Genomic DNA, 12,865 nt, shown 5'->3' with positions numbered 1-12,865 from the left:
TATAAAATAAAAGAAAAAATCCTTTAATAGGATTTTCTTTAAATCCCCTAATGCTTTCTTGCATTCCTATAGAATACTTAAACTACGGACTTCAAATCCCCCTGACTTGATGTTGATAAACCGTGGCGTGTAGGTCGATGATCCTGTTACATTCCACTAAGTATTTCACAAGTTATAAATGGATGATTAGGAACCTAAACTAGATATATATATTTGCACCACTTCAATAACTGAGATCTGTATCTTGACTAAGTTTTCCACAATTTTTACTTCCGGTGGTACTAACTACAGATTCGGCATTGAGACATCCGGTTTTATCCACGGTTCGTTGTTGGGGGCGACGAACTGTAGGAACCATTTTGTAGAATGTCACTTGTCATCTCGGTAATAGAGAGCGAGCAAAGTAAATCGACTATGTTGGAAAATTTGGTCCAATTTTCCAATAATTCTCTTTTGGGATTAAAGTTTATCGTCAACCGACATATATCACTATATATTTGTACGGTCTACTTTATAGCCATCCAGTTCAAATTCTTGGCGTAAAAAACCATTTTGACCAATTCCCGTATAATGTGAAAGGGTTGAGTTTCAAACCCAGGAAATCGCACGACATAAAATATCCCATAGAAAAGCATTAAATAATTTAAATTCCTTAACCAGGATTGTTTCCATGAAATCCAAGAATGTTTTCCTAGGGCTAGGGTTTGGGGTTAATTCCTAATCATAAGGAAATTTTCAATTGCTGAATTTCAAGAAATCAAGGAAAACTGTGTGTTTTTTTTTAAATGGGGCTTTGATGATATTGTCAAAGTGATGTACATTTCAATTGTCGCTTAAATTCCCTCGACGTCCGTGCAATCATGCTTTTCTTTCGCATAGTCATGGCTTTTATTAAGAGTGCATATGGTCCAGTATCAAAAAAAGATCGACACTGGTTTAGTTTAAACATATTTGTTTTGAATAATTCAAATTAAATTCACTTCAATTCAATTCAACTTTATTCCGTAAGTTTTACAACTTATTGGGTAAATAGTATACATACATTTAAGGACAAAGGCACCCACTCTTACATGACTCATCATTTATTCTACAAATATCATTTATTCTACAAATTATTATACAAAAATAATACTTACTCTCTTCACATACATCTACAGTCAACAAAAATAAATCTTATAACAATCTTAAAGAACAATCACAGTTAATATATTATTTATGTAATAAGCTGAAAATGAATATGATTTAATGAAGATTTGATAACAAATCTTTCCTACGTTTATTTGCTAGTGATAGATATTTCCATTAACAGGTTAAGTTCTTTTCCACACAGGTTATCAACCTAAGTAAGGTCATATCGCGTGAACAATTATACAATGGTACATCGACACGTGTCTAGGGTTTACATGGATAAAACTAAATTTACTTGCAAAATATTACCGATAAAAAACAAGTCCTCTATGTATTATGTATCGAACAAGACAATCCAAACCTTTGTGTGTTTATTTTATATCAATCAAATTTCACAGTTCCTAATTGAGTGTTGACAGCCATACGCTAATTTGAAAATTCAAGATCAACTAATAAACAACATCTGCCAGTCACTTACATCTAATTACTCTACCTTTCGTGTTATTTTGTATTTCGCAGTTTTTTAGTCGGGTTGGTGAAAGTGTGAAAACTGCTAAAGAGCAAACCCTCGTTGGACTAAAGTACGGATGTAGTTTTTATCTGAAGAGGAGAGAAAATCTCTATAGGGGCTACAAAAGCAAAATGAATTATGTAAACCTTTTTTTTCTTAAGTTCAGATGAATTCCTTTAAGCCGTTGATTTTAACGTCATTAAATCAACAGTTTCATCAATATTGGACATGGTCAGTCACCATGGTTAAGATACGGAGAAATGGTAAAATAAATGGTTTTCAGAAAAAGCTCCACAAACCTATTTTTATCAATGTAACTTTGATTTTATCGGCAATTTTAAATTGGTCGTTCTATCTAGAAAGGAAGATGTATCATTAAACAAAGAATTTGAAGGTGAGGCTTCTGATGGAAAATAACAGAAGAGCTGCGAATAGATGTTTACGAAATTGTCTGTGGCCTATTTCAGCCTCGTTGTCAAGCCAGCTGTGACTGTGGCCTATTCCATCCTCGTTGTCAAGCCAGCTGTATCTGTGGCCTATTTCACCCTCGTTGTCAAGCCAGTTGTCTCTGTGGCCTATTCCATCCTTGTTGTCAAGCCCGCTGTATCTGTGGCCTATTCCATCCTCGTTGTCAAGCCCACTGTCTCTGTGGCCTATTCCATCCTTGTTGTCAAGCCAACTGTCTCTGTGGCCTATTGGATCCTTGTTGTCAAGCCAACTGTCACTGTGGCCTATTCCATCCTCGTTGTCAAACCCGCTGTCTCTGTAATATATACGATCCTCGTTGTCAAGCCCATTGTCTCTGTAATCTATTCCATCCTCGTTGTCAAGCCAACTGTCACTGTGGCCTATTCCATCCTCGTTGTCAAGCCAACTGTCACTGTGGCCTATTCCATCCTCGTTGTCAAGTCAACTGTCTCTGTTATATATACCATCCTCGTTGTCAAGTCAACTGTCTCTGTTATATATACCATCCTCGTTGTCAAGCCAACTGTCTCTGTGGCCTATTCCATCCTCGTTGCCAAGCCCACTGTATCTGTGGCCTATTCCATCCTCGTTGTCAAGCCAACTGTTTCTGTGGCCTATTCCATCCTCGTTGTCAAGCCCGCTGTCTCTGTGACCCTTTTTCTCATTTTGAAGATATCACGTTACTGATTTGACCTAGAGTTACATAGCAGCAGTAATTAACGGATCAGAAGACGCTAACTACACAGAAATACATGGTCTTATACTTCATTTACATATTCAAAGGTATCCACAACATAAATGTGTGCTTCGTGTTTTTCCCGCGTTTTATCGAATTTGAATCAGGCTTTCGGTCTCATTTAGATGTTGACATTGTGTGTTTTTTCGGCATAGCCGTATAATATTCTTTTGGCCCGGATATGACGCGACAGGTGGCGTTACTGGTCAAGATGAAGTATGTGATTGGTCAATGTAGCGGTCAATGCAAAATGCAGATATGCAGTTAAAAACGAAACAAAGTTAAGATCGAATGCAAGCTGAATAAATGGATGTATCTTTTCAAATGACACATTTATGAAATAATATTCCTCATTTAAATGCACTCTTATTATCACCAAAAATGATTGAAACTGATATAATTAATTTTTCTTTGTTTTCATGGTAAATACTCAAATCTGATTGGTCGAAAAATTCTTTTCATTCTTCTATGAAAGAAATTCCGAGAATGGCGCGAAAAATGTGATGTCACAATACGACAATTGACGTTGCGTATTGATTTGAGAAAAAGAATCCCAATTAAAAACCAGTAAAATTGTACATAAAACATGTTTTAAATTAGAAAATCATTTTCAAAAATTAATTATAAGCGTTGATGTCAATTATTTTTTTTAGTTTCATCGGGGTATGAAACAAATTTTGTCTGCAAACTTCTGTAAGAATCCGCTACGCAGGATTCATACAGTTTGCAAACAAAATTTGTTTCATACCCCGATGAAACTAAAAAATGACAGCAATGCTTAAATAATTTTGTTATCTGTGCTGAAACACATTAGTTCGTTCATTTATTTCACCAGCAGATGTATGTTATAACCACAGGCATTAAAACTATGCCGTTTATCTTTTTTAAAGATATTTCTTGTTTGTTTCTTTTTTACCTTTTCCTTTTTTTGTTCGTATTTTGCCGTCATTCATTGATTTTCAGTTAGAAGGTCGTTTCCATGTCGATATTCTATGTTATAACGAAATGTCAACACTTTGAATGTGTTAAGGTGTCGAGAGAATTTGTCGGTTGTCTGTGTATAACACAGAGTGTCACAAATGGGTGATACACGCGATACACATCCAACAGGACCAATCTTTTCTTATATCTTGTTCAATATCCAAAAACACCAGATTCTACCTCCTTTGTATTTATCTGTCTATTCATCTTCCTATACCCCGCCCCCGCCTTGTATCCGAGCGAAATTACTTTGAATTATTAGGTATGGATGGTGTCACGCGAGGGCGAATTTCAAGTGCCATCACGTTAAAATTTCGTAGTCTAGACACGAATGCTTAGCTGTAGTGAAAAGGCGAGGCTTTGTCAAAGGAGACATTATGAAGGAGAGAATGGTTAAAAAATGATAACCCCCCTCCCCTCCCCCCCCCCCCCAAAAAAAAAAAAAAAAACAACAACAAAAAAAAAAAAAAAAAAAAATCCAAAAACCCCCCAAAACCCAACAAATTTAGTTGCCTCTTACGAACCATGCGACAGGTCATTAGGTACAATTTTTACGTCTAACCTTCAGGATATGTATTTTGTGTCATGCTTACCTTCAGGTAATAATCATCCGGATGACATAAATGTAGCAGCAACATAATATAAGGTACTTACAACAGTTTACAGTACCTGAGTACCCAATTAGGTGAAGGGCGACAACTCTCCTGTGCGAGAAGGTAGTTATTTATCCGCAATTTAAACGTAGTATTTGGGTACTGGACATCTTAAGACGAATAAATATGCTCAAAATAAAAAAAAAAAAAAATGTTACGGTTCTGTAGTCGTTACGGTTCAATAGTTGTTTCGAGGAGGTGACTTTCCAGACGATCATAACATGTGATAAACATGATAGCTGGCACGGTAGTTATTCGCTAATCACGTGGCAGTTAGTTGAAACCTAGCCTTCCTTTGATCACAAAGCTGTTGATTTCAGCGATGCTTCCATTCTATAATAAGATATACTATCACGTGACACCGAGTCGCTATAAAAGAGGAGGACGCACCCAGCCATATACCATTTCCAAGCTGACAACCGAGCCAGTACATGGCAACGTACTTGGTCGACGGAAAATTCCGTAAAGATCTTACTTGTCGATCGCTTAATGAAAGGATCGGTAAACCGCCTCAAGCAAGGATGGTTAACGATAAACAAAACAACAATTCGACGCTGTCGTATGCTATGGAAGGGAATGACGATTTTGAATGCAGTCAACACTCGGTTTTGAATAGAGAGCAGTCGATGACATATTCTAATGTGTCAGAACATCAAGAAAATGCAGGATATCATACCGATGTGAGCAACTCAGATAGTCAAAAGGATGGCGAGGCATGCGAGACAATTTCAAAAGTGACTGACAGTAGTTCTAGTACTGAAGCAGTCAATGGAGAACTCAAGAAGGAGACTGTGGAGAAACGTGTATATACATATCAAAACAATCCATTTGTGAGGATTGAATATACAGAACATAGAGTCGACCGGTCGCCCAGGATAAAACACAAGTACTGCTTAGTTCAACGAGACGAACCCGCAGAAGGACAAGATCCAATTCCCAGTATAAAAGGAAATGCTATCATCACTCGAAAAAAAGTTGAATCCATCTTGCGTTCATATTCCACGGAGGAACAAAGGAAGTTAAGAAAAATGGTTTCAATCTTAAAGAAAACGAGACAATATAATATGTGACTAATTGGATCCTTAGTGACATGATATTTGACCGTACGCCATAAACAATCGCTTAATTGATGATATCATTATATAATGTATTGTGCAGTCGAAATACAACATTACCATATCTAGCCGACGAGGAACTGTTGATAATAACATTAATGATAACAAAAGTTATGTACAGGACAATTTCGTACTGATAACTGGGACTTGAACAACATCAGACATACTTAATTGTAGCTCATATTCAGGAAGTCCGTAACAGGAGGTATGTTGAGTTGCTGCTTGAAATAGTATGTTAAGATTTCTTCGGAAAGGGATTGTTGTGTTTTGATAGTTGGGATAATAATAGTAATTATTTGGAAATAACTTTTCTTCGAGAAAACATTACTAGTAATAGAAAGTAATTTTACTTTAAAAATGTGAATGTATATTTCTACGTTGCATTTTCCGAGTAAAATTTAAAGTGAATAAACAATTCTTTGCATTCTGATGAAATCCTATTGTTTCTATACCGATGTGTCATTTAACGATTTACCTGAGAACTAGTCTAATAGCTGTCGCCGGTGTAGCATCGAATACTTTGGAGGTAAAACAATTGATAATAACGATTGATCCCAGGTTTAATTATTCAATAATTTTAAACTTCTATGATACATGTTGAAACTATCTGTATAACAGGTGTCGCCATCTTGATTTTTTACCTACTCCCTCATTATATGCCATAATTAACGCATTTTCACAGAAACAAACTGACATAAAGTCAGTCGTTGTACAGTATATATATTTTTATTGGTTTAAGAATAGTATATAATTGTTTTAAAAGTGTATATAAAACAATTGTTTGAGAATTGTATATAATTGTTTTAAAAGTGTACATAAAAACAATTGTTTGAGAATTGTATATAATTTTTTAACATTGTATATATAAACAATTATTTGAGAATTGTATATAATTGTTTTAAAAGTTTATATAAAAACAATTGTTTGAGAATTGTATATAATTTTTTAACATTGTATATATAAACAATTATTTGAAAATTGTATATACATTGTAATTGTTTTAAAAGTGTACATAAAAACAATTGTTTGAGAATTGTATATAATTGTTTTAGCATTGAATGTAATTGTTTTAGCATTGTAAACAATTATTTTAACAATGTAAACAATGCTGTATATATTTTTATTTAATATAACATTGTTGCATAAATGCTTGAACATATTTCATTGTTTTCGCATTTTAAAATAAAATATATCAGTTAATATCCTGTTTTTGATATTTTGATTTTGTGAAGAGAGTAAGATACACCAGAGACGAAAATGAAGCTAACTGCACGATACAGCTGTTTTGATTTAATATTTTGCAGCATCTTATCAACATCTAGGAGCATTTAAAGAGGACTTCTCCTCAATTTGATTAAAATCATAAATTGTGGTCCCATTCCGTAACCTTTACTCCGTTGAATTTAATCAGTTTGGCATCCTCTGACTTTGTATGTGTTTCGGGAGACTGCAGAACCACAGTATTATGTTCTTTATACTGCTACAACACAGCTCTTCTGTGATCCCGAGGGTCTACGAAATTAGTATCTGGGAGGTGACGGAGGACGTTCAAAATAGATTGAATTAAAAATCCATATTTGGATGGTGAGGTGCATTTACCCAAAAATGAGATATATTTCATAATTGCGGAGTTTTAAAAAAACGTCAAGAACGTGTATGTATATGAATGAAAGCAGGACATTCAAGTTACGGCGAAACGTCTTTTTATCATCTGAGACTGCGCCAAATCGAACGAATCCACACGCTGAACTGAGCGCTTGTTATGTCAATTTGGATATCATTTATGAAAAAGAAACGTATACCTTTCATGAAACACCGCGTTTATTTCTCAAGAAAGATAATAGCCAAATGCGTATAATCTTATTCCCTTGACCGATAGGTGATGCATATCAAAGTGGGTTAAAAGCCCTGTATCTGACGGTCATTATGTACAGAAGACGTAGGGAAAGTGTAATTTCCAGCATTAATCAACATCTGCTTAAGAGGCCATCCTAACAAGTCGTGGACTGGGAACAAAATGTACCTGCTGTTATGTACATGATCCTCAACATTGACTTATATGGGAACACCCTGCATATGTGAGTCTTAATGTTTTTGTACCATTTTAAACAAGAAACTGATGTTTGATTGACATTGCTGTTCGCCCTATATACAAAATAAGGTTCGCCAGTGACGTTGAAACAGACCGAGACTTTATAGTGTAATCACACTGGAATACTACCCCTAAGCACGGTAGCAGATCACCGTATCCATACTGGTACTGGGTGAATCGTTCTCGTCATGTTCCAGATGATCGTTAAGAGAAATTTTATGACCTAAGGTGAGTTAGTGTTATAAAGAAAATGAGGAGGGGAAGAACTTTTAAAGGAAGAAATGCAATACAATCTGCATGCATACATCGATTGTTTAGAGGAACAAGGACGTATCTCCAACAAGGAGTGCTTAGAAGTAAAGGGCCGTATCTTAAATTTATCAATTTTTAGATTTTAATAAATTACAACTACGAGTGAGATTTTCTTATAGAATTTGTACATTATATCAATTGAATTGGTCTAATTCTATTAAAATATTATGTGATTTAAATTTTTTTAGATAATTTCCATTGATATAAAGTACATATTCTATAAGAAAAGCTCAGTCGGAATTGTAATTTATCAAAATCTAAAAATTGATAAATTTGAGATACGGCCCTTTACTACTCCATGTTGGAGATACGTCCCTATTCCTCTAAACAAACGACATGTAGATATCTTTTGTTGGCTTTAAATGAAATAGTCAATAGGGAATTGTCTGATTTTGTTAGTATCTGTACACCCCACCTTCTTGATAATGCTCAACATGAAAACCATAAATAAAATTTCCGCGGTTTGAACGGAGCGAATTAGACGGAAATCATTTTCCCTTAGGTTGCGAGTTTTCTCATAGGTGGCGTCATGGTATTTGCACGTGCAGTTGACAGTGTTAGGTATCACGTGTGTCATTCAGCGAGGGTAGACCAGAGGCGACACACGTGTATACGTAAATAATATCCGAGATCAAGTAATTGCTTATTTTTATATAAGATGGTATACATGTATACATGATTAATTGGTAAAATATATGTATTGCATTTCATAATTTTAATGATTTCTACAGTGGGGAATTTGAGGTCTATAGTACATACATGATGTTGTAATGTGTGAATGAGTGTACGAGTTCGAGTATTTGTAAAATGTGTCGGCGTATACCTATCGCTAGTTACCAATAAATATAAGCAAATTTATTTATACAAGAGTTGAGTTTTTCCTATGAGAAGTGATGCAGTGGCGTTAACATATATAGGTAGGGACTGTCCAAATTACCTGTTATCTGGACAGTAAGTTGTTATGTGTTAACATACGTAGGTATGGACTGTCCAAATCACCCTCTATCTTGACAGTAAGTCGTTATGTGTTAACATATGTAGGTCTGGACTGTCCAAATCACCTGTTATCTGGACAATAAGCTGTTATGTGTTAACATAGGTAGGTAAGGACTGTCCAAATCACCTGTCATCTGGACAGTAAGTTGTCATGTGTTAACATATGTAGGTATGGACAGTCCAAATCACCCTCTATCTGGACAGTAAGTTGTTATGTGTTAACATACGTAGGTATGGACTCTCCAAATCACCCTCTATCTTGACAGTAAGTCGTTATGTGTTAACATATGTAGGTATGGACTGTCTAAATCACCCGTTATCTGGACAGTAAGTCGTTATGTGTTAACATATATAGGTAGGGACTGTCCAAATTACCTGTTATCTGGACAGTAAGTAGTTATGTGTTAACATACATTGTATGTAGGTATGGACTGTCCAAATCACCTGTCATCTGGACAGTAAGTCGTTATGTGTTAACATACATGTATATAGGTATGGACTGTCCAAATCACCTGTCATCTGGACAGTAAGTCGTTATGTGTTAACATATGTAGGTATGGACTGTCCAAATCACCCTCTATATCTGGACAGTAAGTTGTTATGTGTTAACATACGTTGGTATGGACTGTCCAAATCACCCTCTATATCTAAACAGTAAGTCGTTATGTGTTAACATACGTAGGTATGGACTCTCCAAATCACCCATTATCTTGACTGTACCCCGAGAGACTGATTTTACACGAGTGATTGACATTGATGTAAGCAGTGTCTGACCTTTGATCTCGGCTTAATATAACTATACAATTACAATGAAATATTCACTGTGAAATAGAGTTCTTTCGTTTTGGAGGACATTGATGGGACCAAAATCCATGTCCTGTCGCCATTACAACTCGTAGAAAATTCATACTTTCCTAACTCCTCTCAATATTTTATATTTTCTTCCATGTTGAAGTATTTACCTATACAGTCTTCCTTGACCTTATCCGTCGCGACAACATCAAACCTTACATCTCGTGGCCAAAGTGTCACCATGTTCAATAATAACTGAATTTTCATATAAAAGCATTATAAAATAATAGAAAAAATGCTTCAATAGGAATTCTTCTAAATCCTCTAATGCTTTCTTGCATTCCTATAGAATATTTTAAACTACGGACTTCGAATTCCCCCAACTTGATGTTGATGAAACCGTCGATGATCCTATTACATTCCACTAATTAAATCACAAGTTATAAATGGATGATTAGGAACCTAAACTAGATATATATATTTGCACCACTTCAATAACTGAGATCTATATCAGTACCAAGTTTTCCACAGTCTCTTCTTCCGGTGGTACTAACTACAGATTGGGCATTGAGACATCCGCTTTTACCACAGCTCGTCGTTTGTGGCGACGAACTGTAGGAACCATTTTGTAGAATGTGACTTATCTTCTCGGTAATAGAGAGCGAGCAAAGTAAATCGACTATATTGCAAAATTTGGTCCAGTTTTCCAATAATTCTCTTTTAGCATTAAAGTTTATCGTCAACCGACATATATCACTATATATTTGTACTGTCTACTTTATAGCCATCCAGTTCAAATTCTTGGCGTAAAAAACCAATTTGACCAATTCCCGTATAATGTGAAAGGGTTGAGTTTCAAACCCAGGAAATCGCACGACATAAAATATCCCATAGAAAAGCATTAAATAATTTAAATTCCTTAACCAGGATTGTTTCCATGAAATCCAAGAATGTTTTCCTAGGGTTAGGGTTTGGGGTTAATTCCTAATCATAAGGAAATTTTCAATTGCTGAATTTCAAGAAATCAAGGAAAACTGTGGGTTTTTTTTAAATGGGGCTTTGATGATATTGTCAAAGTGATGTACATTTCAATTGTCGCTTAAATTCCCTCGACGTCCGTGCAATCATGCTTTTCTTTCGCATAGTCATGGCTTTTATTAAGAGTGCATATGGTCCAGTATCAAAAAAAGATCGACACTGGTTTAGTTTAAACATATTTGTTTTGAATAATTCAAATTAAATTCACTTCAATTCAATTCAACTTTATTCCGTAAGTTTTACAACTTATTGGGTAAATAGTATACATACATTTAAGGACAAAGGCACCCACTCTTACATGACTCATCATTTATTCTACAAATATCATTTATTCTACAAATTATTATACAAAAATAATACTTACTCTCTTCACATACATCTACAGTCAACAAAAATAAATCTTATAACAATCTTAAAGAACAATCACAGTTAATATATTATTTATGTAATAAGCTGAAAATGAATATGATTTAATGAAGATTTGATAACAAATCTTTCCTACGTTTATTTGCTAGTGATAGATATTTCCATTAACAGTTAAGTTCTTTTCCACCCAGGTTATCAACCTTAGTAAGGTCATCTCAATTATACAATGGTACATCGACACGTGTCTAGGGTTTACATGGATAAAACTAAATTTACTTGCAAAATAATACGGATAAAAAACAAGTCCCATGTATTATGTATCGAACAAGACAATCCAAACCTTTGTGTGTTTATTTTATATAAATCAAATTTCACAGTTCCTAATTGAGTGTTGACAGCCATACGCTAATTTGAAAATTCAAGATCAACTAATAAACAACATCTGCCAGTCACTTACGTCTAATTATTTTACCTTTCGTGTTATTTTGTATTTTGCAGTTTTTTTAGCCGGGTTGGTGAAAGTGTGAAAACTGCTAAAGAGCAAACCCTCGTTGGACTAAAGTACGGATGTAGTTTTTATCTGAAGAGGAGAGAAAATCTCTATAGGGGCTACAAAAACAAAATAAATTATGCAAACCTTTTTTTTTCTTAAGTTCAGATGGATTCCTTTAAGCCGTTGATTTTAACGTAATTAAATCAACAGTTTCATCAATATTGGACATGGTCAGTCACCATGGTTAAGATATGGAGAAATGGTAAAATAAATGGTATTCAGAAAAAGCTCCGCAAGCCTATTTTTATAAGTGTTACTTTGATTTTATCGGCAATTTTAAATTGGTCATTCTATCTAGAAAGGAAGATGTGTCGTTAAACAGAGAATTTGAAGGTGAGGCTTCTTATGGAAAATAACAGAAGAACTGCGAATAGATGTTTACGAAAATGTCTGTGGCCTATTTCACCCTCGTTGTCAAGGCAACTGTCACTGTGGCCTATTCCATCCTCGTTGTCAAGCCCGCTGTATCTGTGGCCTATTCCAACCTCGTTGTCAAGCCCGCTGTCTCTGTCATCTATTCCATCCTCGTTGTCAAGGCTGCTGTATCTGTGGCCTATTCCATCCTCGTTGTCAAGCCCGCTGTATCTGTGGCCTATTCCAACCTCGTTGTCAAGCCCGTTGTCTCTGTAATCTATTCCATCCTCGTTGTCAAGCCAACTGACTCTGTGGCCTATTCCATCCTCGTTGTTAAGCGAGCTGTCTCTGTGGCATGTTCCATCCTCGTTGACAAGCCCACTGTCTCTGGGGCCTGTTCCATCCTCGTTGTCAAGCCTGCTGTATCTGTGGCCTATTCCATCCTCGTTGTCAAGCGAGCTGTCTCTGTGGCCTATTCCACCCTCGTTGTCAAGCGAGCTGTCTCTGTGGCCTATTCCATCCTCGTTGTCAAGCCAACTGTCACTGTGGCCTATTCCATCCTCATTTTTAAGCCCGCTGTCTTTGTAATCTATTCCGTCCTCGTTGTCAAGCCTGCTGTATCTGTGGCCTATTCCATCCTCGTTGTCAAGCCCACTGTCTCTGTAATCGATTCCATCCTCGTTGTCAAGCCCACTGTCTCTGTGGCCTATTCCATCCTCGTTGTCAAGCCCACTGTCTCTGTGATCTTACCCTTTTTCATTTGATTCCTC

General features: G+C 35.8%; 2 protein-coding genes across 2 annotated transcripts in view; both read right to left on the bottom strand.

Annotated features, from left to right (window-relative positions):
• Positions 1-2,014: 2,014 nt before the first annotated feature.
• On the bottom strand, positions 2,015-4,462 carry LOC117344799 (uncharacterized protein DDB_G0290685-like). Its single transcript, XM_033907624.1, has 3 exons — positions 4,418-4,462; positions 2,611-2,767; positions 2,015-2,526 (listed from the first exon to the last, which is right to left on the bottom strand). Exons 1-3 carry the CDS (start codon positions 4,460-4,462, stop codon positions 2,015-2,017), a joined length of 714 nt encoding a protein of 237 aa, XP_033763515.1.
• A 7,593-nt stretch (positions 4,463-12,055) lies between these two features.
• LOC117344798 (uncharacterized protein DDB_G0290685-like) overlaps positions 12,056-12,865 on the bottom strand; it is a 9,376-nt gene continuing 8,566 nt past the window's right edge. The window contains exon 3 of the mRNA XM_033907623.1: positions 12,056-12,833. Coding sequence (XP_033763514.1) covers positions 12,056-12,833 — 778 coding nt within the window. The remainder of the gene's footprint in view (positions 12,834-12,865) is intronic.

Source organism: Pecten maximus, chromosome 16, assembly GCF_902652985.1.
Source record: "Pecten maximus chromosome 16, xPecMax1.1, whole genome shotgun sequence".
Lineage (NCBI taxonomy): Eukaryota > Metazoa > Mollusca > Bivalvia > Pectinida > Pectinidae > Pecten > Pecten maximus.
Note: the sequence above shows the minus strand (reverse complement) of the source record. Positions and strands in the feature narration are given on the sequence as shown.